This window comes from Stegostoma tigrinum, chromosome 9 (genome assembly GCF_030684315.1).
Source record: "Stegostoma tigrinum isolate sSteTig4 chromosome 9, sSteTig4.hap1, whole genome shotgun sequence".
In the NCBI taxonomy this organism is placed as follows: Eukaryota; Metazoa; Chordata; class Chondrichthyes; order Orectolobiformes; family Stegostomatidae; genus Stegostoma; species Stegostoma tigrinum.
Window position 1 is genome coordinate 7,871,442 of NC_081362.1, and position 26,619 is coordinate 7,898,060.

At 43.3% G+C, this 26,619-nt stretch overlaps 1 protein-coding gene across 2 annotated transcripts in view; it reads left to right on the plus strand.

Annotated features, from left to right (window-relative positions):
* The window catches only part of ankef1a (ankyrin repeat and EF-hand domain containing 1a), a 56,571-nt gene that overhangs the window by 13,271 nt on the left and 16,681 nt on the right, over positions 1-26,619 (plus strand). The window contains exons 3-6 of one of the 2 annotated variants that reach the window (XM_048535570.2): positions 6,961-7,160; positions 15,386-15,535; positions 20,767-20,890; positions 23,220-24,042. In XM_048535570.2, the coding sequence (XP_048391527.1) occupies positions 6,961-7,160; positions 15,386-15,535; positions 20,767-20,890; positions 23,220-24,042 (1,297 nt within the window). The remainder of the gene's footprint in view (positions 1-6,960; positions 7,161-15,385; positions 15,536-20,766; positions 20,891-23,219; positions 24,043-26,619) is intronic. The other variant, XM_059648330.1, reaches the window with a different exon arrangement.

Genomic DNA, 26,619 nt, shown 5'->3' on the forward strand with positions numbered 1-26,619 from the left:
ACTGTCCTTATCCTGCGAAGTGATAAGAGTCTGTGGGTTTGGAAAGTGATGTCAAAGAAGCTTTAGAAAATTTCTGGCCAATACTTCCCATCTTGGGCTTTTGCTAATTGACAGATTGTCAAGAAGATTAACAAGGAACAAAAATTTTCTGTCTGTTAATTAATTTTTCAAAGATAGCATTGGCTTCCACCATAGCCAAAAACAGTATTGTGCAAAATTCAATGAGATTTGTTTAAACAGCATTGTTTGCTTGCAGTGTTGCAATTAGGGCCTGTTCCACAGACAGTGGCACATGATACCCTGTATTTCTGGTGTGGACTGTAAATTGGCCTGGTGCATTGTTCTCCCTCAGGTAAATCAGCTTTAGGCTTCTCTTTGCTGCTGCATTGCTAATACTGCAATTGCATGGATGGTGAGTGCAGCCCTTACAGTTGCAGTGGTAATAAATATAGCCCAGTTTTAAAATCAGCAACTTTGTTTTCCGTCAAATTTCCTGCAGCCTTGCTCGTGCAGAGTATTCGCTTCATCTGGATCATGCCACGAGCTGTTTGTGGGATCTCGCTGTGCTCATTTCGGCTTCTGCCTTTCCCAATATCACAGCAACGAGATTTAGAGAAGATGTGAGGAAAAGCTTTTTCACCCGAAGAATAGTATGACTCTGGAAATCACTGGGTGTAAGGGTGGTGGAGGCCGAAATCTTCATAACAATTACGAAGTATTCAGATTTGCGCTGCAATGCCGAGGCATACACACTGTGGGCCAAGCACTGGAAGGTGGCATGAGAATAGTTAGGTGGCTCATTTTTACTGGCATGGACACAATGGGCTGAACAGACATTTTCTGTGCTATAGATCTCTATGATGATATAAAATCTTGCCAAAAGTGAGCTGAAACACCTGATGCATTGAGCTTGAAGTAGGGAAGCATCTTTGTAGTCCAAAGGCCATTAACACATATCTGAAAAAGGTGCCTTCAAACCATCATTGTTAACTAGCATGGTTATTAACTAACACAGCAAAAAGCTTTGCTATCAGCTTCGCGCAGTAATTCGTCAGTTGCAGTTTGTGTTTGGACTTTGTAAAATCATGAAAGTTTGTACATACATTCAAGTTCTTTCATATTTTTTCTACACTCATTAGTGACTGCAGCATTAAACCAGGGAACTCCATTTTTGTGTTGTAGTGGCTGTATTGCATTCAAAGGAAGAAGCATACTTATTTGAGGGAGAACTAAGGTGAATATAATTGCACCTGTAACATCTAGAAGTCAAACTTCCAGAACCATGGAATTCCTACAGTGCAGATAGATGTCATTCAGCCCATTGAATGAACGTACCACCCAGTCCCAACCACTGAACCACCATGCGGCCACTTCATTAGAGAGAGATGATGGTGATGGTCTAACCTGAGGATCACCATGCCTCAGAGAAGGGGAGAGGTTGAGAAGGAGAGTCCTTCATGGTAACGTCAGCTGGCGCAGGAATTGAACCCTCACTGTTGGCATCACTAACCCACCATCCAACTGCTGACATAACCTCCCAGACTGCCAGTCATTTCATTTACTGCACCCAAGCTGCAGTTTGGACATGGGACATTAAAACATTGTTTCTCCCTCCGTAGGTGCTACTAGACTTGCTAAGTTTCTCCAGCATTCTTTGTTTTGGTATCATTTTAAGAATGGTGGCTTTTTTGATTATTTGACTCCTCTTGTTCATCGGTGTTCCCAAAATTCCTGAATGAAATATGCGCATGCTAAGTTTTAAAATGATTAAACCACCAGTAGTATGAGCAGACAATAAACATTGAGCTTATCCTAACTTCAACCAAGACCCTAACTGGTGGCTAGAATTAGCTCCTTCCCCCAACAAGTATCTGATTTTAAAACCCTCATCTCCACCTACAGATGCCATGGTGGCTTTGTCCCTCCCTACACCTGTTACCTATCTCCTGCAATCCCATAGCCTTCTGGGATCACTGTGCACCTCCAATTTTGGCTTCTTTAGCAGCCCCAATTTTAATTGCTTCACAATCGGTGGTCAAGACTTCAGCTGCCAAACCCCACAGCTCTGGAATTCCATCCTCACACCTCCCTCTGCCTTCTAACTCCCTTTCCTCCTTAAAGCATATCGAAGCTGATACCACCTTTTGAGCTTGGTGTCAAATTTTTTTGGCAAAAGCTGCTGCGAAGGACCTTAAGACTTATCCCACATTGCAATGCTATATAAATGCATGTCATTGTTGTTACTTGGCCCTGGTTTTCTATAATGCTTTAACAGTTCGTATGCCTGTTGAAAACTTTTGGATTCCTTTTCACATATAGCACCTTTTACTGTAGTAAGGAAAAAAACCCAAAGTACAAAGATTAACACCAAGCTGCGTAAGGAGATATAAGAGACTTGGTACGTCTTATAGAACACTTCAGAAGGAGGAAAGAGAGAAGTAGAGAGGCCAGAAGGTTTAGAAAGTGCATTCCAGAGCTTCAGACCCAGACAACTGAATGTATAGCCATCAGGCCTGGAGTAACAAAAGTCAGAGAACGGCAGGGGACTAGTAGGCAGGGAGAGTAAAGATCACAGAGGGTCATGTAGAGTAATGGGTTAACTACCAGTATTCAATCAATGGCTACTGAGCTTGTGTCTAAAGAGCTATGCCTTGATTGTAAAGCAAAATACAGCAGGTACTAGAAATCAGGAGCAAACTCAGAAAATGCTGGAGAAACTCAAGGTCTGGCAGCATCCACAGAGAGAAAAATAAATCCAGTAATTCTCGATAGGAGTGAGAGAGACAGGGTAGTTGTCATGGGGGACTTCAACTTTCCAGATATTGACTGGGAACACTATAGTTCGAGTACTATAGATGGGTCAGTTTTTGTCCAGAGTGTGCAGGAGGGCTTCCTGACACAGTATGTAGATAGGCCAACAAGGGGTGAAGCCACATTAGATTTGGTACTGGGTAATGAGCCTGGCCAGGTGTTAGATTTGGAACTAGGTGAGAACTTTGGTGATAGCGATCACAATTCTGTTATGTTTACTTTAGTGATGGAAAGGGATAGGTGTATACCACTGGGCAAGAGTTATAGCTGGGGGAAAGGCAATTAAAATGAGATTAGGCAAGATTTAGGGAGCATAGAATGGGGAAGGAAACTGCAGGGGATGGGCACATTAGAAATGTGGAGCTTATTCAAGGAAAAGCTCCTGTGTGCCCGAGATAAATATGTACCTGTCAGGCAGGGAGGAAGCTGTAGAGTGCGGGAGCCGTGGTTTACGAAGTAGGTGGAATCTCTGGTCAAGAGGGAGAAGAAGGCTTATGTTAGGATGAGATGTGAAGGCTCAGTTAGGGCACTTGAGGGCTACGAGGTAGCTAGGAAAGACCTAAAGAAAGAGCTCAGAAGAGCCAGGAGGAGACATGAGAAGTTGTTGGCGGATAGGATCAGGGTAAACCCTAAGGCTTTCTATAGGTATTTAAGGAATAAAAGAATGACGAAAGTAAGATTGGGCCCAATCAAGATTAGTAGTGGTAAGTTGTGTGTGAAGTCAGATGAGATAGGGGAAGCGCTAAATGAATATTTTTCAACAGTATTCACTCTAGAAAACGACAATGTTGTCGAGGAGAATACTGAGATACAGGCTACTAGACTAGGTGGGATTGAGGTTCACACGGAAGAGGTATTAGAAATCCTTCAGAGGGTGAAGATAGATAAGTCCCCTGGGCCGGATGGGATTTATCCTCGGATTCTCTGGGAAGAAAGGGAGGAGATGGCCGAGCCTTTGGCATTGATCTTTAACTCGTCATTGTCTACAGGAATAGTGCCAGATGACTGGAGGATAGCAAATGTGGTTCCCCTGTTCGAGAAGGGGAGCAGAGACAACCCTGGTAATTATAGACCAGTGAGCCTTACCTCAGTTGTTGGTAAAGTGTTAGAAAAGGTTATAAGGGATAGGATTTATAATCATCTAGAAAAGAATAAATTGATTAGGGATAGTCAGCACGGTTTTCTGAAGGGAAGGTCGTGCCTCACAAACCTTATTGAGTTCTTTGAGAAGATGACCAAACAGGTAGATGAGGGTAAACTGGTTGATGTGGTGTATATGGATTTCAGCAAGGCGTTTGATAAGGTTCCCCACAATAGGCTATTGTACAAAATGCGGAGGAATAGAATTGTGGGAGATATAGCAGATTGGATCGGAAATTGGCTTGCTGAAAGAAGACAGAGGGTGGTAGTTGATGGGAAATGTTCATCCTGGAGAGCAGTTACTAGTGGTGTACCGCAAGGGTCGGTGTTGGGTCCACTGCTGTTTGTCATTTTCATAAATGACCTGGATGAGGGCCTAGAAGGATGGGTTAGTAAATTTGCAGACGACACTAAGGTCGGTGGAGTTGTGGATAGTGACGAAGGATGTTGTAGGTTGCAGAGAGACATAGATAAGCTGCAGAGCTGGGCCGAGAGGTGGCAAATGGAGTTTAATGCAGACAAGTGTGAGGTGATGCACTTTGGTAGGAGTAACCAGAAGGCAAAGTACAGGGCTAATTGTAAGATTCTTAGCAGTGTAGATGAGCAGAGAGATCTCGGTGTCCATGTACACAGATCCTTGAAAGTTGCCACCCAGGTTGACAGGGCTGTTAAGAAGGCATTCAGTGTTTTAGCTTTTATTAATAGAGGGATCGAGTTCTGGAACCAAGAGGTTATGGTGAAGCTGTACAAAACTCTGGTGCAGCCGCACTTGGAGTATTGTGTACAGTTTTGGTCACCGCATTATAAGAAGGATGTGGAAGCTTTGGAAAGGGTGCAGAGGAGATTTACTAGGGTGTTGCCTGGTATGGAGGGAAGGTCTTACGAGGAAAGGCTGAGGGACTTGAGGCTGTTTTCATTAGAGAGAAGAAGGTTGAGAGGTGACTTAATTGAAACATATAAAATAATCAGAGGGTTAGATAGGGTGGATAGGGAGATCCTTTTTCCTAGGATGGTGACGGCAGGCACGAGGGGGCATAGCTTTAAACTGAGGGGTGAAAGATATAGGACAGATGTCAGAGGTAGCTTCTTTACGCAGAGAGTAGTGAGGGAATGGAACGCTTTGCCTGCAACGGTAGTAGATTCGCCAACTTTAGGTACATTTAAGTCGTCATTGGACAAGCAGATGGACGTACATGGAATAGTGTAGGTTAGATGGGCTTGAGATCGGTATGACAGGTCGGCACAACATCGAGGGCCAAAGGGCCTGTACTGTGCTGTAATGTTCTATGTTCTATGACTCTCTTCAGATGTTTTAATGATAATGGATCACATGGGACTGAATCTGATGGAAGAAGGTATTAGCAAAGCACCTGCCGCATATATATATCTTATAAGCAATAAATGTTAACAGCTGGCTTTGGCCTTATATTTGGTCCTCATCTCCCTCAAGCTCTGAAAGTGGGCCTTTCCAAAGTGGGGGTTGGGACACAGAATTTTAGGACTGCAAACTCTGAGGCTACAACAATCAACATGGAGCTCTGGCCAAATGATAACAGCTATGCACCTGTGCCCCAGGTCTAACAGTCCTCACTGAGGGATAGGGACATTGTTCAAATGTCTAAATGAGGTCACAGGGGGAGAAGGTTTGGTGTGCTCTACCCTCGGAGCTACAGTTTGTTGGGTTGGAAGTTCTAGGGAGAGGTAAGAGCATGGAAGAATTTAAAAACGAGGACAAGGATGTTAAAATGGTGTAGATAAGCAATAGCAGGATAGGGCAGGTTATGTGTTTAAAGGCATGGTACAAGAGGGAGGTTTAAAATACCTGGGACATTGGTCCCAGCTCTGAGGCGGATAGGACCTGTTCTACCAAGCCAGCAGCATAACTAGTACAGTTTTCACAACAGCCCAAATGCCAAGGCATTATTGCTGATGCAATTATTACAGCAATTTTGTAATATAAACACAGCAAGAGGAAGGTGAACCTAATTTGAAAACTGTAATTAAAGCAATTGCATTTGTAGTGACAACAACTTGGGCAGTAATCTGACCGTAACATAATAGACTATAATTCAAATGGCAACATAATCTTTTGATCATGTTGTAGCTACCACATCAACAACTTACCTCCTAAGTATTTCACTGCAACAAAAGGTAGGCATGCCTTAGCTTGCGGTGTTGATAATCATCTAAAGAACTCATTTATAAATAGAAACTTCTGAAGATCATAACATGCCTTGGTGGAAATCATTTTGAACGCACACTGGTGATTGCAGTTAAAACAATAACATAAATTCTGTCAGAAATTAGTGATTTTTATTCTTGTTTGCATGTTACTTACACTGTTTCAAGAATTTGACAATGTCAACGACAACTTCACTGACACAGGGAAACAGGGACTTTGTTACGTATTGACTAGCTGAAAAATCAACCTTATTCATTTGGTCATCTAATTCTGTATTACCAAGGGATAAAATCATTTATTCGTGTTGAAATTGCACAGCCCTGTTAAACTGGCAGAGCATTTCACTTTTCTCAATATGTAAATTTTGAAAGAGCTATCTGCAAACTTGCAGTCGACACAAAGTTACGTCTGCAAGTTTTAATTACAGAGGATGCTAAACACCACTGCAGCCAGGTCTTGGTGCAGTGGTGAATGCACTAGTGTTTGCAAATGACACTTAGAAATCTGCAGTTTCAATGGATTGCCTGTGGCGACGACAGCCTGACTGACAGTGAAACGGTGGCTTTGTCATGTATTGACCAGCTGAAAAATCAACCGCAGTCTTTTGGTATACTAAAAATGTCTACCCTCTTCAGGGAATTGAATTGCACCCATTTGTAAAAGTACAAGATTTATGTGTCACTCTCCACAGTCCTACCCCGACTGTCATGAAGTTGTAACTAAAGCAAGCAGCTTCAAGCTATCACATATTACAGCAGCAACAGATCTGTTTTTGGTCTACATGTTTTCTTTTGTCTCTGAATTTTTTTTAAACCATTTTTTTGCAGGCATTCTATATTACTGCATTGCTCCTACTGTCCGTCACCTTCATTGCTTAGAGATTGCTCTAGCGCACGGAGCTGATGTTAACAATTGCGCACATGATGGAAAGCCGATCTTCTTGCTGGCCTGTGAACAGGCTGCAGCCTGCACCGAAATGTGTTTGCAGATATTAGAGAAAGGTGCTGACCCAAATTCCAAGTTTGAGGTAAGGACAGGCTAACCAATCTTCCTGAGCGCATTGCCTAGACAACAGCATAGAGATGAACAACAAAGTGGCACAAGAAATTCAACACAGATCTTCCAGGGATACAAGAAAGTAATGGATGTACAAGATGACAGAGCCATTCACTCCAACTTATTCTCCTATCCAGAAGACCCTAATGTTAAACTTGTAGGTTCAATATAACACCAGAAGAGGCCATTCCACTCATTGTGCCCATGATGTTCCTTTGGTGCAGCTACACAATTTATTACACACCCTCTCCAATGTATTCACATCTTTCCTATAATGTACACAATACTCCAGCTAAGATCTAACAAGTATTAGATTAGATTCCCTACAGTGTGGAAACAGGCCCTTTGACCCAACAAGTCCACACCGCCCCTTGGAGCATCCTACCCAGACCCATCCCCCTATAACCCACACACCCCTGAACACTAGGGGCAATTTAGCATGGCCGATACACCTAGCCTTCACATCTTTGGACTGTGGGAGGAAACTGGAGGAAACCCATGCAGACACAGGGGGAACATGCAAACTCTGCATAGACAGTTACCAGAGGCTTGAATCAAACCCGGGTCCCTGGTGCTGTGAGGCTGCAGTGCTAACCACTGAGCTACCGTGTCACCCTGAAGTAGCTCGTCAAGTTCATCATCACCTCCTTGTTCTTGTGCTCTATGCCTCTCGTGATAAAGCTGAGTTTGCTTTATTAACTGCCCTCTCCAGTTGTCCCTCTATCTTCCGTGGTCTGTGCACATATGCACTCAGCACCTGAATTCACATAAATACTTCCCCAACTCTCTTTTTAATGTCAAATTTGGAATAGACTCCTAAACAGAGAAAAATATTTACAAGTAATTGGATAAATGTAAATGGAGGAATTTTAAGGTTTCGGTAGGTGAAACCAAATGGAGGTGATTAGCCTTATTGACCTAATATATTTTAATTTTGTACTTTTGTCATTTTCTTCCCATGCCTGTTACAAACGCCAAACAAATTAGAAGCAAGTATGAGCATTTCACTCCCCAGAGCCAACTTCATCATTCAATAAAATTATGGCTGATCTGATTGTGTCTTCAACTCCACATGCCTGCCTACCCACAACAACCTTTGACCTCTTTGTTAGTCAAGAATCTATCTATCTCCAGTTTAAAAATACTCAGTGACATTGTCTCCACCTCTCTCTGGGTGAGAGGATTGCAAGGAGTCATGGCGGTTTGAGAGAAGACATTTCTGCTCATCTCTGTCTTAACCGGAAGACCCCTTATGCTTGAGCTGTGCCCCCTCATTCCAATCTCTCCCACAAGGGGAAACATCCTTTTAGGATTTCATATGTCTCAATAAGGCCACCTTGCAATGATATGCGTTCAATTTCTTTTGCCTCTGGCTTGTCCATTTCCAGGATTATTTCTTGATCATTTTATGATTCTTGGCTCCTTTATCAGACTTCACTGGTTTTCTGACATCATTTATGAGCAGGAGTGCAACATTCATGACAAAAATAATGATGTGCAACATTTTCAGTCATTAATTAATAACCAGCAATAGTTAATCATTAATTTTAGTGGTTATGGTAACATCTCAACAGGTTTATCTACCAGAGGCCTGGACTAGTAATCCAGAAACATGAATTTGAATCTGATTACCGTAGCTGGGGAATTTAAATACAGTTAATTAAAAAATGCAGAATAAAGCTAGTTTTAGTAATGGTGACCGTGTGATGACAGACTGTTCGAAAAGAACATGTAGTTCACGATTATTTTGGAAAGGAAATCTGCTATTGTTACCCAACAGTGGACTCATGTGACTCCAGCCCCGTGACAGTGTAGTTAACTGTTAGCTGCCCTCTGAAATGTTCCAGCAAATCGCTCCACTTATAGAGCAATAAATTCAGAGCTTAGTATTGACTGCTCTGAATGAATGGTAAACCAATTCTAGTTATGTATCAAGGCTGTTTGTTTTTATTTAAAAAGAAAGGGAAAACAAGGTACAATTTTGGATTCTTATCTGCAGACTCACCTCCTCCAAGTGGTACAGTAACAATCATGAACTTGTTGCATCCTCTGTGGAGCCCAGCAACCTCAGGCCTGAGAATCCAGGATAGTGGACCCACCGAGGAAATCAATTTGATGATTTCACAGAATAGTATTAGTGTTGGTATTTGGAAAGCTAAGATCAGTATGGGTAAAGGATCTTCTTCATTCATAGTTGAGCAGGATGACCATTGAACAAGTGGTACTGTCCTTCTTCAATCTTCTAACAGCATTCAGGAAAACTCTTGTGAAACAAACTGCAATGAACCAGACACTGCATTTCCCACTGCAGTCCTGTTTTCTCAACTATTAAAAGGCCAGTTTTCTGAAGGACAAAGAAACCACTACAAAGACATTCTGAAGCTCTCCTTGAAATGCAACAGCATTGACATGAATGACTGGGAAGAGCTCACTACAAGTTTTCAAAATGGCAATAAATGGTCCACCAAGTCGAGTCACAGTTTGAGTCCAAACACGTTGACAATGAAGCAAAGCAATAACAGGGAAAGAAAGAAAAGGGAAGCAAATTTTGTACTGTGGATCCCACTGTCAGTGTTAGAAAGGCATGCCCCTTTGAGGGTCACTTGGAACAGCCCAGAGTTGATGGAGTGCACATAATGTTCACTGGATTCTATGCTTAAGAGCTGGGTGCTAGGCCTTCTATAGTGCAGGGGTAGTGTCCATCTCTTTAAGCCTTGTGGCCCTGATTCAAGTGCCTTCTCCTCCAGTGTTGTGTCATATGTCTCTGAACAGAATGATTAGGGTGCTTGAATGAAAAGTCATTAGCATTAGCATTAGCTATTCAGAGCTCCAGGTTAATGCCCTGGGGAGAAAGGTTCCAATCTCAAGTCATATGGCTCCTGGTAGGCTGTCTTTGTAACTTGGCAATTGTGCTTAATTATATTTATTTTGAAAAAGAACTGGGATCTTCTGGGATGTAGTATCTCGCCTTGCAATATTATTTTGTTTGAGTCGACTTTGTGTTTCCCCTCCTTTCAGAATTTTCATTTTTGCCACACTGCCCCTGGTGGACAGTGTTTGAAAATTGCTGTTTACGCACTTAGTTAATTCGATGTTGTGCTGAACATTATGCCAAATGAAACTAATCCCTGCTGCCTGCCCTTGGTCTGTATCCCTCCATTCCTTGCATATTCATGTGTCGATCTAAAAGCTCCCTAAATACTCCTATTGTATCTGCCCCCACCACCAACTCAAAACTCCTACATTCTCTGTGTAAAAAAACTTGCCCTCACATCTCCTTTGAACTTTCCCACTCTTACCCTAAATGCATGCCCCCTAGTATTAGACTTTTCAACTCTGGGAAAAAAGTTTCTGACTGGCAACCATATCTATGCATCTCATAATTTTATAGATTTCTATCAAATCTCACCTCAGCCTCCACTGCTCCAGAGAAGACAACCTGGGTTTTTCTAGCTTCTCATTATAGCTCATACCCTCTATCCCAGGCAGCATCCTGGTAAACCTCTTCAGCACTCTCTCCAAAGCCTCCACATCCTTCCTGTAATGTGGTGACCAGAATTGAACGCAATACTCTAAGCGTGGCCTAACCAAAATCATATAAAGCTGCAACATGACATCCTGACTTTTGTACTCATTTCCCTGACCAATAAAGGCAAGCACGCCATATGCCTTCTTTACCATCCTATCTACTTGCATGAACATTTTTAGGGAGAAATGGACTTCAACCCAAGACTGTACACTTTTCCTTAACATTTGATCTCCCAAAGTGCAGCATCTCACACTTACCCAGATTAAACTCTATCTACCATTTCTTTGCCTATATCTGCAGGTGATCTATATCCCACTGTATCCTTTGACAACCTTCTATGCTGTCCACAACGCCACTTTGTATCATCCACATACTTGCTAGCCCACCCATCTACATTTTCATCTAAGTCAAATATTACATATATATGTATATTTATAACAAACAGCAGTGGTCCTAATACAGATCCCTGTGAATACTGTTAGTCATGGGCCTCCACCCTGAAAAACAACCTTCCACCACTACCCACTGTCTTCTATGTATAAACCAATTCTGAATCCATGCAGCCAGGTCACAATGGATCCCATGCATCTTCATCTTCTGGATGAGCTTACCATGAGGGACCTTGTCGAAACCCTTATTAGAATCCATGTAAACAACATCCACTGCTCTACTCTTATCGATCACCTTTGCCACCTCCTTGAAAAATTGATCTGCCCTGCACAAAGCCATGCTGACTGTCCCTAATTAGGCCATGTTTTTCCAAATGTGCGTAAATCCTATCCCTAAGAAATCTCTCCAATAGTTTCCCAATCAGAAAGTAAGACTCACCGGTCTATAGTTTCCCGGATTATCTCTATTTCCCTTCTTGAACGGACGAACAACATTAGCTACTCACCAGTCCTCTAGGATGTCAAAGAATCCTAACAGATATATCAGGTATGACCTTCCCTTCACTAAGCCATGTTGACTCAGCCCTGTTTACCATGCACTTCCAGGTACTCCGCAAACTCATCCTTAATGACGGACTCTGAGAATTTCGAGAGCTGAGGACCCATCCTTGGTGGTGCTCTAGTGTTGAGTGTTATTGTGGAGGAGGTGCCGTTACCTATCCTCAGATTGCAGTCTGTATGCCAGAAAACTGAGGATCCAGTTGCAGAGGGCGGAGCTGAGACCAAGCTCATGAAGTTTTGAGTTCACTCCAGAACATTGGTGAACAAATTGTAGGGGATCAAGGCGGGCTGGGAGACTAGAGTTGATGTGGGCCATGACCAGCCTCTCGAAGCATTATTGAGGTCAGAGCCACTGGACGATAGTCATTAAAGGACGCTGCATAATAGAGGTCTTCTTGAAGCAGGTGGGAACTTTGGCTTGGTGAATACCCCCACCATTTGGTCTGCACAGGATCGGAGTGCTCAGCTGGGGACCATTAGATCCTGTCGATTCCTTTGGGTTGACTCCCAGGAAGCCCGATCTGATGTCTGCAGTGGTATCCAAGGGAACAGGTGTAGCCAGGGCGGTTGCGGCAAGTGACACCGTGCCACTGGTATTCTGCACAAACCAAGTATAGAAAACATTGACGCATCAGGGAGGGATGTGTCTTTGCCTGCTTTCTTGCACCGCTTCATTTTGTATCCCATAATGTTGTTCAGGCCTTGCCATGTGGGCTGTTACATTCGCCATTTTCTTGTTGTGTGGGACCCTCCCTGACTCCAGTGATTCCTGAAAAAAATGGTGATCCTGTACGGATCGACTGGTGGAGGTATTCACCACCAATGCCCCTACAATCTCCGTGGCTATCTCATTCAGAACTCTGGGATGTAGTCCATCCAGCCTGTGAGATTTATCCACCAGTGGATCTTTCAGCTTCCCCAGCACCTTCTCCATAGTGATGGTCACTACACTCACCTGTGCCCTTTGGCTCTCTTGAAGTTCTCGTATGCTGCTGGTGGATCTCAAACCTGTCAGACAAGCTCAAGGGTTTAGGCCCCTTCAGCACTACCTCTTGGATCGCTCTACTTGCCCTGTTCATAGTCACTCCGTGCTGTCCCTGACCACTGACTGAGTTCAAGTGAGTTAATCTAAAGGGTGAGAAATCCTCCTGAGATACAGCATCCAGGTAACTCTCCCCTCCCTGGTGTGTTGCAGTGTTTGAAGCTCATCAACTGTGAGCTGGAGTTCCCCACGCAACCAACACTTGCTGTAGATGTGGTCACCATGAGCTTCAATGGCATTCATCAGCTCCCACATCATTGCAGCACATCACCTGGCCTTGCATCTCCACTTTACTTACTTAGTTCTTATTTTTTTGAAATCCCACATGTCTCTTAGTTTGCAACCTATAAATATTTCCCCTATTTGCCTTCAGTCTGAAAGTAACCAGTGATAGTCAAATTAGTAGCTATCACCAAGTGATAAACCTCTGATTTAGCTGTGATCTCACTCTTTCATAATGGCACCCTGATCCTGGGTTTCCATTGATACTGTTTAAAAAAACCTTACAAGCTACGACCAACAAAAAGTAAGCAAAACACACCTCTTACCCCCTGCACTGAATTCCCTCACTATCTTTAAATTTCCTGAACTATATACTCACTTGGGCTGTGTGTCACTCTGGATGCAATCTTTCCTTTGTGACCGCACAAAGCTCTCTCTTGTAGTCTATTGATGCCTAATTTTACACATGCATAATGGCCTGTTAGGTACCCATTACCTTATTTGAAAAACTACACATTGTGCCCAAAGTCTACAGATTGAGGAGTTGGCCTGTTCAGTAATATGAAGACCCACAGCAGAAGCTCATGATCCAGAGTAGGCATTACTCTTGAATCAAGAGAAAGCAAATGATATTTTAAAATTGAGCATTTCAAATGATGATAAAAGATAACAATGCAGTGTTAGTAAGTATGAGAGATGGAGGAAGATTTAGTTCAGAGCTGATATCCTCAAAACTTCTCATTGTTCTCCTGCATTGGGAACTGGAGGACTGCAGAGTGGGTTCTAGGTCCTGAGTTGAGGAAGATGGTGACAGCTAGCTTGGGGGAGAAGCCGTGAGACTGGATTGGAATATGAAAGGCAGGAAGCAGAGCCTATTGTTTTGAGAATTATATTTTCACCTCAGCCAAGTAGGCAGTGCCATAGTTAAGGGTCCTGAAAGCCTATCAAGGTTCAAGATTCTTATCTGGGCTCTAAAGGAAGAACAGTGGGGGCCAATCTTCCTATACCTACGGAAAATTAACTGGTAATTTTCAGCCATTGGTTTCATTTCTTGAGAGAATGACAGCTGTTCACCAGAGTAATGGTCACCCAGACAATGCTATCAAACAGCATTTGCTCAGCAACAACTTGCTCACACTCACTCAGTTTGGGTTCCATCATGGCCGTTCATCTCCTGACTTTAGTACAACCTTTATGTAAACACGGACAAAAACTGAATTCCAGACACAAACTGAGTGATTGTCTTCTATTGTCTATTGACATCATGACTGCTTTTAACCAAGTGTCACATCAAAGAGCCCAAGCAAAATTAGATCAATGGAAATCAGGGGGAAAGGCTGTCCACCAATTTGAACCATATCTAGCACAGAGGAAGATGGCTGTTGTTGTCGGAAGTCAGTCATTTCAGCTCCAGGTCATCTCTGCAGGAGTTCTTCGGGATAGTGTCTTAAACACAGCCATCTTCAGCTACTTCATCAATGAAATTGACTTCACCATAAAGTCAGGTGTTGGAGATGTTCACTGAGAATTGACAATGTTCTGCATCACTCATGACTCCTCAGATACTGAAGCAGCCCATGTCCAAATGGAATATTAGCCAGGCTTGAGCTGACAAGTTACATGTAACAGTCATGCCACACAAGTGCCAAGGAATGACCATGTCCAACAAGAGAATCTACCATCAGCCCTTGACATTCAATTGCATCACAATAATTGAAACCCCTATTATCAACATGCTGGGGGCTACCATTGACTAGTCCAATCAATACTGTGGCTGCAAGAAAAGGTAAAAGGCAGAAGTAACTTACTTCTGACTTCCCAAAGCCTATACTGCATCTACAAGGCACAAGTCAGGAATGTGGCAGAATATTGAATGAGTGCAGCTCCAACAATACTCAAGAAGCTGTACACCTTCTGGATTGGCACCACATCCACAAATATTCACTCCCTCACCACCAATGCCCAATAGCTGTATTGTACACAATCTCTAAGTTGCCTTGCAGTAACTTATCAAGACTCCTTATCCAGCACCTTCCAAACTCCTGACCACTACCTCTAGAAGGATAAAGGCAGCAGATACATGGGAACAACAGCACCCTCCAAGCCATTCACCATCTTGTCTTGGAAATATATCGCTGTTCCTTCACTGTCACTTGGTCAAAATCTTTGAATTCCCTCCCCAATGACATTGTGTGTATCCCTACAGCAAATGGACTGCAGTGGTTCAAGAAGGCATTTCACTTCATGAGGGCAACTAGGGATGGGCAATAAATATTGGCCTAGCCACCGATGCCTACATCCTGTAAATGAACTTTAAAATATCCTCCCTTGTGATTAGCAGATTAGTTTACTTATTGATAATTTAACCTTGCTACTGAATAATAGTGAGAAAGTTAAGTTCCTTTGTAGCTTGAGCTCAATAAAAGTTTCCATGTTTTTAATTACTTTTGTAGGCAACAGGCCACACTGCATTAATGGAAGCGTCCAGGGAAGGGGCAATTGAGGTTGTGTGTGCTATCCTGGAGAAAGGATGTGAGATTAATGTTCTACAAAATGAACGGTACAATGCTGCGCATTTTGCTGCCCAAGGAGGGCACTTTGAGGTACAATAATTTTAAAAATTGTAAATATCCACTGACGTTACTTTAGTAATTGAATTACCTCTAACAAGCCAGCTGCAATTAGATCATGAAAACAATTACCTAGATTTTGCACAATCTTTGCATTCTGCAGATGCAAAATTCAGCATCCGTACTTCTATACATCTCCAGTGGATGTGCTGTTGAGCTGCCTTTCAATGAAGTGAAAGGGATATTACTGAACTGAAGCAACTGCTTCTCTTTGCCTCAGTCTCAGTGTAAGCTATTGCAAAGTTACAGCAAGCAGAACAATGTGTGACTGGGTGTTTGGCAGTGTACTAAGTTCACATTCACTGTTGAGCAGACCTGAGTGATTTTCTATTTGTTGAATGGCAGATTTCTCCGTAATGATAAGAATTTCACACTGTTAAAATAATGACTCAATGGATGATATTCTAGCTCGTACCTTAATCCCATGTGCCCATCCGAATCTTTAAATTTGATTTCTGTAAAATGTAAATTTGATGGTAAAATTTAATATTAACCTCAGTGCTTAGAATGGCTGCCTCGTAGCCAGGGACCTGGGTTTGATTCCAGTCTTGGGCAACCATCTGTGTGGAGTTTGCACATTCTCCCCATGTCTGTATAGGCTTCTGCTGGGTGCTCTGGTTTTCTCCCACAGCCCAAAGATGTGAGGGCTTGTTAAATTGGCCATGTTAAATTGCCTATACCGACCAGGGATGTATCTAGATGTATCAGGATGTCGACTAGCCCCAGGAAATACAGCGTTACAGAGATGGGGTAGGGGGTTGCATATGGGTGGGGTACTTTTTGGAGGGTTGATGTGGCCTTAAATGGCCGAATGGCCTGCTTCCACACTGTAGGGATCTTACGATTCTAAAGTTGAAATTGATGAAGTATTTTTGGCTTCTTGGCGTGCTGCGCATGAGAATCCTTCAGGGTGACAGGTTCCTTGTCCTGCTCCATGAATTCTGGAGACCTGGATGCTCCTCTGATTTGGCGCCAGGCCCAAACTGCCATCCAGAGGGAGAATATACAATCCACAGAGACGCCTAGATCCTTGTGTCCAGCTTCCTTTGTGGTCAGTAACAAGAGCTGTTGCTTCACTGTTAACTGCAAAATCCAGCCCAATGGGGTTTCTTGTCAAATGCAGCCTTTCTTCTGGGAATCTGTAAAAAATGTGTGCTATCATCGTTTGGTGGCCCAGGAGGTTAGATATAGTTCAAGTTATGTGTAGCTGTACCGTCAAAATACTCTCACATGGAAACCTTCAATTATATCACTCAAGTCTCTGTTTTTCTTCAAGTGAACCACCTGGTTAAACTCACCTTCCTGCCAGCTACCCTACTGTTATTAATAATCTTCTTGCCAATCAAATTCCTTTTTGAAATAATCGATTAACTCTGCTTCATTAGGGTGATGCACACGCGGTTTTGGTTACCACATCAAATGGAAGATTTAGGGATGTTCTGGCACAGAGGTAGTGTCCCTATTTCTGAGCCAGGAGTCCTGGGTTCAAGTCCCACCTGCTCCAGAGGTGTGTAACAACATCTCTGATGGTTGATTGGAAAATACCTGCAGCGGGCATTCACACAAGGGAAGACTGCAGTGGATGTTTAGAAAATTGAAGGTTGACATTACGAGGAAAGAGAACTTGACAAATTAGGGATCCTTTCAGTAAAGCTGAGAGAGTTAGGAATTGACTTGCAGTGATTTTTAACGTTATAAATATTAATGACAAACTAAACAATCATGGAATATTTCTGCTGGACAATGGAGTATCATTAAAAGGATACACAATTAAAATCATTACAAAAAGAATGAAAAGGGTGAACAGCAAAGGTCTTTTCCCTAGGCTGGGGGAGTTCAAAAACTGGTAAGCATAATTTTAAGGTGAAAGGGGAAAGATTTAAAAGTGATCTGAGGGGCAGATTTTTCACACAGAGGGTGATTTATGTGTGGAATTAACTGCCAGAGGAAGTGGTCAATGCAGGTACAGTTGCAGCGTTTAAAGAATATTTGGACAGATTTCATGAATAGAATGGTTTAGAGGGATACGGGCCAAAAACAGGCAAGATCTAGGCCTGAAACGTCAGCTTTCCTGCTCCTCTGGTGCTGCTTGGCCTGCTGTGTTCATCCAGCCCCACACCTTGTTATCTCAGATTCTCCAGCATCTGCAGTTCCTGTTATCTCAAATATGACTAGTTTAGTTTAGGAAAATTGGTCAGCGTGGACAAGTTGGACCAAAGTGCCTGTTTCTATGCTGCATGACTCTATGACTGTAAAAGCAAGGTTAAAATTTGCTTTTCTGTCTTTAGTTTGGCTGTCTTTGACCAGTTACACATCTCCAGTGTGCTCTGAGACCTCAGCAAAGACATTTGATTTTTGGGATCTCATCCTTGTCTTTAACTCTGAACTACCTTATGAAGTTTTCCAACAATTCACTTAGTTACATGAAACCATTAACATCAGAGCACCTAGGTTTGGATAAAAAAACGATACCCACATCTGAGAATAAAGTTATCCAAAAGCTCCAGGGAGGGGGCTATCCTGTGCATTTCAGCCAAAATTTAGCCTTCAGCTGAATTGTTTATGACTCTCCTGTCCCTTGTAACTATTGTCTTGATTTGTCTGGTGATGATGCAGCTGTAATCCCTGTCCAGCACCTACAAGATTATCCTACTTGCAAGATCAGTTTCCTGCTTACTTCAGGAGCCTGTCTTGCATAACAACTGGCTTTGACTTGGAAGAATCAGAGGAATTGAGATGAAACGCTGTGAAGTTATGCTGCAGCTGTGTAAAACCCTGGTGAGACCACAATTCGAATATTGTGTTCAGTTCTGGTTGCCTCTTTATAGGAAAGACGTGGAAGCTTTAGACGGGGTGCAGAGGTGATTTACCAGGATGCTGCCTGGACTGGAGGGCAGGTCTTATGAGGAAAGGTTGACGGAGCTAGGGCTTTTCTCTTTGGGGCAAAGAAAGATGAGAGGTGACTTCATAGAGACTTGTGTAAGATGATGAGAGGCATTGATAGAGTGGATAGTCAGAAACCTTTTCTCAGGGCAAAAATGGCTATCACAAGGGGGCATAATTTTAAGTTGATTGGAGGAAGGTATAGGGGAGATATCAGAGGTAGGTTCTATACACAGAGATTGGTGGGTGCATGGAATGCACTGCCAGCAGTGGTAGTACAGTCGGATACATTAGGGACATTTAAGCAACACTGGATAGGCACATGGATGACAGTAAAATGCTTTGGATTTTTGAGTAGGCTAGTAGGTCAGCACAACATTGTGGGCTGAATGGCCTGTACTGTGTTGTACTGTTCTGTGTTCTATGAATTATAAGAGCATAAGACATTTTAGAAACAGGAACAGGAATAGGCAATACAACACCTCCAGCATGTTCTATTGGCCAGTGGGATCATGGCTGATCTTCTTCCTCAACTCTACCTTTCTTCACTACCCCTATTACTCTTGAGCCCCTCAGAGCTTGCAGCACAGTGGCTCAGTGGTCAGCACTACTGCCTTGTAGCACCAGGGACCCGGGTTTGATCCCAGCCTCAGGTGATGATTTGTGTGGAGTTTGCATGTTTCCCTCTGGGTGCTCCAGTTTCCTCCCACAGTCCAAAGATGTGCAGGTTAGGGTGGATTGGCCATGCTAAATTGTCCATTGTGTCCACAGATGTGCAGACCAAGTGGTTTAGTGGGAAGTGCAGGATTACAGGGATAGGGTAGTGGGATGGATCTGGATGGGATAGTCTTCAGAGGGTTGATGTGGACCTGATGGGCTAAATGGTTTCTTTCAGTGCTGTAGTGCTTCTATGATAAGATCTTATGATGTTAATTTCAGTCTCTGAGTTCTAGAGAAGAGGCATACTGAACTCAAAACTGTCACTCAGCTTCTCTCTCCATTGATGCTGCCAGATCTGTCAGGCCTCTCCAGTGTTATCTGTGTTTTGTGTTTGATCACAGTGTCAGTGACTGAATATCATCAGCTGTCCAGGGGAGGGAACTCCACTGACTCACAGCACCCTGAATGAGGACATTTCTCCTCATCACAGTCCAAAATGGCTGATCCCTTACCCTGAGGCCTTGACCTCTAATATTAGGCTCTCCGACTAAACAGTCCTTCAAATCAGCCTGGTCAAGCCCTCTCAAAATGTTATCAGTCCTGCCATCCAAGGAATCGGTCTGTGACTTTCAAAATCTTATGTTTCAATCACATCATAGCTCATTCTTCTGAACTCCAGAGAAAGTAGGTAAATTCTATTCCTTTGATGGTGGTAGTTGAGCTGTAGGGTAAAGAGAAAGGGGCAGCAGAAATCTTGCCATCCTATTACCCAACTAAGGAAGCAAATCCTGCTGTCTGTGGCCAAAAAATATTTCAGCTGGTAAGCAGGAAGCACTGTGCAACCAATTCTTGACGCTGAAACAGTTGCGAGGGTAGAGACTACACTTTATCACCTAAATTGCAGATAGAGTTGTGAAAGGTAAAAAACTTTTTAACCACCATGCAGTGGACGAAAATATGACTGTCGGAATTGTATTATACAAGGTTTGTGAGCTGGAATATCACTGTGATTCTGTTGTGAATGTGAATTAATATTTTGTGAAACTGCTGCTCCATGTAATTTTGTGTCACTGCTTCTGTTGGTCAAGTTCTCTAAAAAGCCAAAGGAAGACCCTAGAAAATTCATCTCCACAAGTCATTCCAATTCAACACCCTTGCTTTAACCCATACCTGTAATTAACTTCCACGGTGCATTCACAAATGATACATTAATGAGGGAAAGAATTAAAAGTACAGAGGTCAGCACCATTTGCTTCAAATCACCAGGGACATGGATTCGAGTCCAGCCTTGAGACACTGCGTAGTTTGCACATACTCCCGTGTCTGTGTGGGTTTCCTGCAGGTGCTCCAGTTTCCTCCCACAGTCCAATGATGTGCAGATTAGAGTGGATTTGCCGTGCTAAATTGCCTCATAGAGTTAGGGGATGTGCAGGCTAGGTGGGCTAGCCATGGGAGATGCAAGGTTATAGGGATAGGGTGGGGAGGGGTGCTCTTTGGAGGGTCAGTGCAGACTCGATGGGCCAAAGAGCCTCTTCCTGCACTGTAGGGATTCCAATGTAGCATGCCAATCCATGAATCTATTCTTTTTATTTCAGAAGGAAAAGTAAGTAAGCAAATAAAATGAGATTAACAACTGTTTGCTGACGTGTGTCTTTTTTTAGGTGATTCGTGCCCTGGTTGCTCATGACTGTGACATTGATGTTATCAATTTGGATGGAAACACACCTTTACATTTGGCAGCATTGGGAGGCTTTGTTGACACTGCCAAGTTCCTGGCTCAAAGAGGTACAGAAATGAAGCTCTTGATCCAAGGGAAATGCACCACCCAGAACCATCAGTTCTCATGGGGGGAGTCTTTTTGGTACAGTGAATGTATGCCCAGTGGCTTGTTGGGAAACCGAAAAGTCTCTGTTGGCTTCTTAACCTTGCACCCAACTAGAAACCAGGCCCATCACCTGTCTGATTCAGCCCATTTAATACACAAGGAGAGTACAGCACATCCTGAATTCCAAACATGAGTGAGGAGAACCAAAGGTTACAGGGATAATGCAGAAACTTGGATGTGAAGAATGTCAAGTCAGCCATGATCCTAATGAATAGCAGCAACCGGATCAAGGGGCCGAATGGCCTTACCCCATCCCAATTTCTTATGATCTTATGAGGCCTGTCTGACTTTAATGGATGTATTGCACTTGCATGTTTGCATTGGTCCATTGCCCAAAGATGGAGAGAATGACACAAACGGTGGCCATTTGACCCACCACGCCCAAAAGCCATGCAATCAGCTACACAGCTTGTCACCCTGTCTCCCGTGCTGAAAACTTTCCTCCTTCGAGTATTCATTTAATTTCCCATTTGAGAGTTGCTGTGAATTCTGTTTCCACTGACCTCTGAAGCAGAGTGTTCCTAATCCCAGCATGTTGCCAGGGCTGCAGGGAGTGGCTGAGTAGGCTTGGGCTATTTTCTCTGGAGCATTGGAGGCTGAGAGGTGATCTGATAGAGGTTTGTAAAACAATAAGGGGCATGGGTAGGGTGCATAATAAATGACATTTCCCTAGGCTAGATGGTATAGGTTTAAGGTGAAAGGGGAAAGATTTGAAAGGGACCTACGGAGCAATGTTTTCTCACAGAGGGTGGTGCGTGTATGGAATGAGCTGCCAGAGGAAGTGGTGGAGGCTGGTACTATGACAACATTTAAGAAGCATCTGGATGGGTATATAAATAGGAAGGGTTGAGAGGGATATGGGCCAATTGCAGGCAGATGGGACCAGATTAATTTAGGATATCTGGTCGGGATGGATGAGTTGGACTAAAGGCTCTGTTTCTGTGCTGTCCAGCTCTATGACTCTTGTGACACTATGACTTCAAGATGGGCAGGATCAGGAATTAGGAAGCAGCCACCCACCAGAGACCCAAAGAAATAATTCCTGCCTTACAATTAGTGTACCAGGTGCTAGGGTGGAAGGAGTTTAGGTGTAGCAGGGGCTGGGACACGAGAGGGCCTGGCATCTTTCTGGAGCGCAAAAGAGATGTCTTCTTTCTTCTAGATCTCAAGGTATCCTCCCAAGTGCTAAAATATATCACTTGCCTTGACCTCTGCCAACCACTTTCCACTGGATTCCTGCGGCAGCTTCAATACCTCGCAGAGTTGGCAAAGATAAGGTGCTGCTGAGTGACAATGTAGCTTCATAAAAAGGAAACTATTCAACTCATTGGGTCTGTGCTGAGTCTTTAAAGAGCTGTTCAAATAGTCCCAATTCCCATTCTTTCCCTGCCATCATGCAAGTAGAGATTTATAAAATCATGAGGGGTACAAATAGGGTGAATGGCAGAAGTCTTTTCCCTAGAGTGGGGGATTTCAAGACGAGGGGGCATATTTCTAAGGTGAGAGGAGAGAGATTTAAAATAAACATAAGGGGCACATTATTTACACAGAGGGTGGTTCATGTGTGGAACTTTCTGAAGAAGCGGTGGATGTGGGCAGAGCTACAACATTTAAAAGACACTTAGATAAGTGCATGAATCGGAAAGGTTTGGAGAGATATGGGCCAGGAGCAGACAGGTGGGACTAGTTTAGTTTGGGATTATGTTTGGCATGGCCTGGTTGGACCGAAGGGTCTGTTTCCATGCTGTATGAATCCATAAGTAGGTATCCAGTAAGTAACTTACCGTGACATCTCCCATGCTCTGTTCCTGTTGGACAAGGTTAAAATTGATTCCTGTAGCTCAATCTCAGCATGTCTCCATTACACCACAGTAAAAAGCCTACTAGACGAATACTCAACAATAAAGTGGTCTTGATACAGTGATGGCTAATTAAGGTTAGAAAATCGTGTGGTGCCATTGAATTTACAAACCAGAGTTTCCAATATGTGTCATTGGGTGTGATTTCCTCAGAAACATCTGACTGAGTCAGAAAGATGTAGCTTATTGACCCTCAGTACGTTAGCAAAACACAAAGTGGGGGAATATTGGGGTCATAATGTTCTTTGACAGAGCGGAAAATGGACCCTTGGCCTACTTTACTGACAGAAAAATGGTGTTGTAAAGTTTTGAACAGGGCATAGCTTGCAATCCCTTTCTCATTCACTTTCTCGACTTTCTTTCCACTCAGGGAGCAACCCCAAAATGAAAAACCTGCATCAAAAGACCCCAGCAGCTGCCGCCAAAGCTAACGGTCACAAAGCTGTATCAAAAGAACTCCGCAAGGCCGAGCGCCTCTATTCCAAGTATGCCAGGCCCGATGTGAAAAATCCCAATGCCCCCTGGGCCATCAGGCTCTATGACTGGTCGCTGTATCATGAGCTCGCACTTCGGAATCTATTTGCCACTGTGGACAGGGGCGATGGCACCTTGGCGAAGGAGGATTTTGCCGCCATTCTTCTGGAGAAAAACGCGCCGATGAAGGAAGAAGAGATAGCTGCACTAATGTCTGCCCATGACAAGTCTCGGACAGGAGTCATCGATATCAATCAGTTCTTCACAGGCACAAAGTACCTCGAAAAGGTTTACCTTATGTCTTCGTATGAACACAAGAAGAAAAAGGGAAAGAAGGGCAAACGTGGGAAAAAGGGGAAACCTGTGATACCAATACCAATTTGCACCCTTCCTAAAGAATATATGATTCGGCGGGAGGATGGGGGCCCGCCAGAGTTTATGATTGAAAGCTACAAGACATTTTCAGATAGAAGTCGATTCAGCCGTGATAACCCACCACAGCATCCCCTGCAAGATGACTCTGCATGGTACTTAGATAAGCCAGAAAAGGTCTACACAAACATTAACTACGCAGCGAAAGCAGAGGATATGCAGTCGTTAAAGAAAGCATTTTTCCAGGGAGTTCCAGTTGACGTGCAGGATAAATTTTTCACCACTCCACTTATGGCAGCCTGCGCGGATGGGAATTATGCACTTGCCAAATACCTCGTGGAAGCAAAGTATGCCTGACTCCTTTTCTGGCTGTTGTTAAAAAAAATCTGACATTAATTTTTAGTGAAGCTGTTTTTCTGCACCCTTGAGAGTTTGATGATTGATTTCACCAAGGTTTTGAGGGGAGCAGATGGCCTGATTGAAAGAAACTATTTCTGCCCATTGGCGAGACTAGGACTAAAGAACGTGGTCAACGAATTGTAGCCAAGGGGCAAAGATGAGATTGTAAAAGTTTGCAACCTCCTTCCCCAAATGACAATTGCTCTGTCAGTCATTAATTTTGTATTTGAGATTGTTAGACTTTTGTTCACCAATGGTATTAGAATGGCAAAGCCGGGCATGTGGAGATTACAGAGCAGTTTTGATCTTACTGAGTGGCTGAGTAGAGTCGAGGGGCTAGATGGCTTATTTATATCTATAGAATCATACGCACGGAAACAGGTCCTTTGGTCCAAGCAGTCCGTGCTGACCCAATAATCCTAAACTAAACTAATTCCACCTGTTTGAGCTTAGTCCATATCCCACCAAACATTTTTAATTCATCTACTTATCTAATTTACTTATCTAAATACTTCCTGCTCTAATGTTCTTGTGAATGCACTCCAGATGAGTATGCTGTGGATAGGATATTGTTTGTTGGCTTTTCTGTTATTTGTTGCATTTGCAGTCTGCAGCTTGATATAACTTTGGCTTACAATTCATCCTCCCCAAAAATTCAGGCCCAGAGAGTCTTGTGCCTTTGTGATAGCCTCCCTATCTCTGGATCAGAAACTGTGGGTCTGCAGTCCCACCTCAGGATCAGACAGCCACTGAGGGTAGAGCATGATGTGGCCAAGGTGATGGATTATCAATCGGTAAATCCATCTGACCCATCAGGTATGTCTGCCCGTGGTCAGGCAATAACAGCAGGGCAGGCAATAACAACAGTTCTGAAGAAGGGTCACTGGACCCGAAATGTTAACTCTGTTTTCTCCTTCAGAGATGCTGCCAGACCTGCTGAGCTTTTCCAGCAACTTTGTTTTTGTTGTTGCTGTTGTGTAGGAGGGTTTCCTTGTGTGTCTCAATCATATGATAGCTCCAACACAGCAGTACCCCCAACCCCCACCCATGTTAAAAGACTCCTCACGCTGGGTCTTTCTAAGGCCAAGAGTCATTTCCGCCTACAAACTACCATGCACACATGCACAGGCAAGAATATTTGTAAGATGGTGCAAACAATAAAAATGTATCCTATAGCTAGGGTGAACAGCCAAGGTCTTTTTCCAAGGGTAAGTGAGTCTAAAACTAGATAGCATAAGATCAAGGTGAGAGGGGAAGATTTAAAAGGGACCTAAGGGGCAATTTTTTCACACAGAGTGGGGTGCATGTATGGAGTGAGCTGCCAGAGAAGGAGGCAGAGGCTCGTACAATTACAGTATTTAAAAGCCACCTGGATGGGTACATGAATAATACGGGTTTAGAGGGATATGGCCCAAATGGGACTAGATTAATCTAGGGTATCTGGTCGGCATGGATGAGTTGGCCCAACAGGTCTGTTTCTGTGCTATACATCTCTATGACTCTGTCATGTATATCCTGTCGTCTGAATCTGGTGTTCATGTCAGGCAGGGTTTGAAGCTTAGAGGGCTGAGTTTAACTAATTAAAAAACCATCTATTGGGTGCATTATGTACAGTGGGATCTGCAGAGAATTTCTTTTTATTTAATTTTTTTAGTTTGTTAATTTTAGTTTTTTTTCCTCTTATACGGGGAACACCAGCCAAAGTGTGCTAGACAAACAGTGCCAGTGACTTTCCTTCCCCATCACCAAGCGAGACGTGTGAGCCACCAGCTGCAGAACTGATACTGGAAGCTCGCCAACAGCATGTTCATGAACCTGGCACCAGGAAATCAGATGAACTCACTTTCCTTTAAACTTCTCCCACGAGCGGCCCATGGTAGTGAGGCTTCCTGATTTTCAGCTTTTACTATTTATTCTGAAATGGGGACCAGAAATCTGGTTAAGTTTTCTGAAGCAGGGTCCCGACATGAAACGTCAGCTTTTCTGCTCCTCTGATGCTGCCTGGCCTGCTGTGTTCCTCCAGCTCCACACTTTGTTATCTCTGACAAGCTCATGCAGTTCTTGCTGTCTCAGTGAATTTTTACTACTGTTTTCATCAAGGCAGTAAAGAGCTTTATCTGCATCCTTAATTGCTCATCTGTATGTATCTTAATTCAGCTATCTCGATGCGATGCAGATAATTGTAAATGAATTTTGCATCCTTTCTCACAAAGTATGAAGAAATGAGAGACTAGAAATTAGTCTCCATAGCACCTGTATTTTCAGTGCTACGGATGTATAACATAATGTCCACAGTACGCATGCACAATTGTTATGCAGACCATATTGGAGGCTTTATTGATAAGGGCCAGAAAAAGACATTCTTTACTCGTGCTGGATACGGGGACTAGGCAGTTAATACAGACAAATCAGGGGCCTTAACACTGCTTCAGTTCCCTTGGGTGACACTGTCATGCACCAAAGCCTCCTCAGAGCTCCCCATCCCATGGCAGATCATTATAATAAAATGTGAGGCTGGACGAACA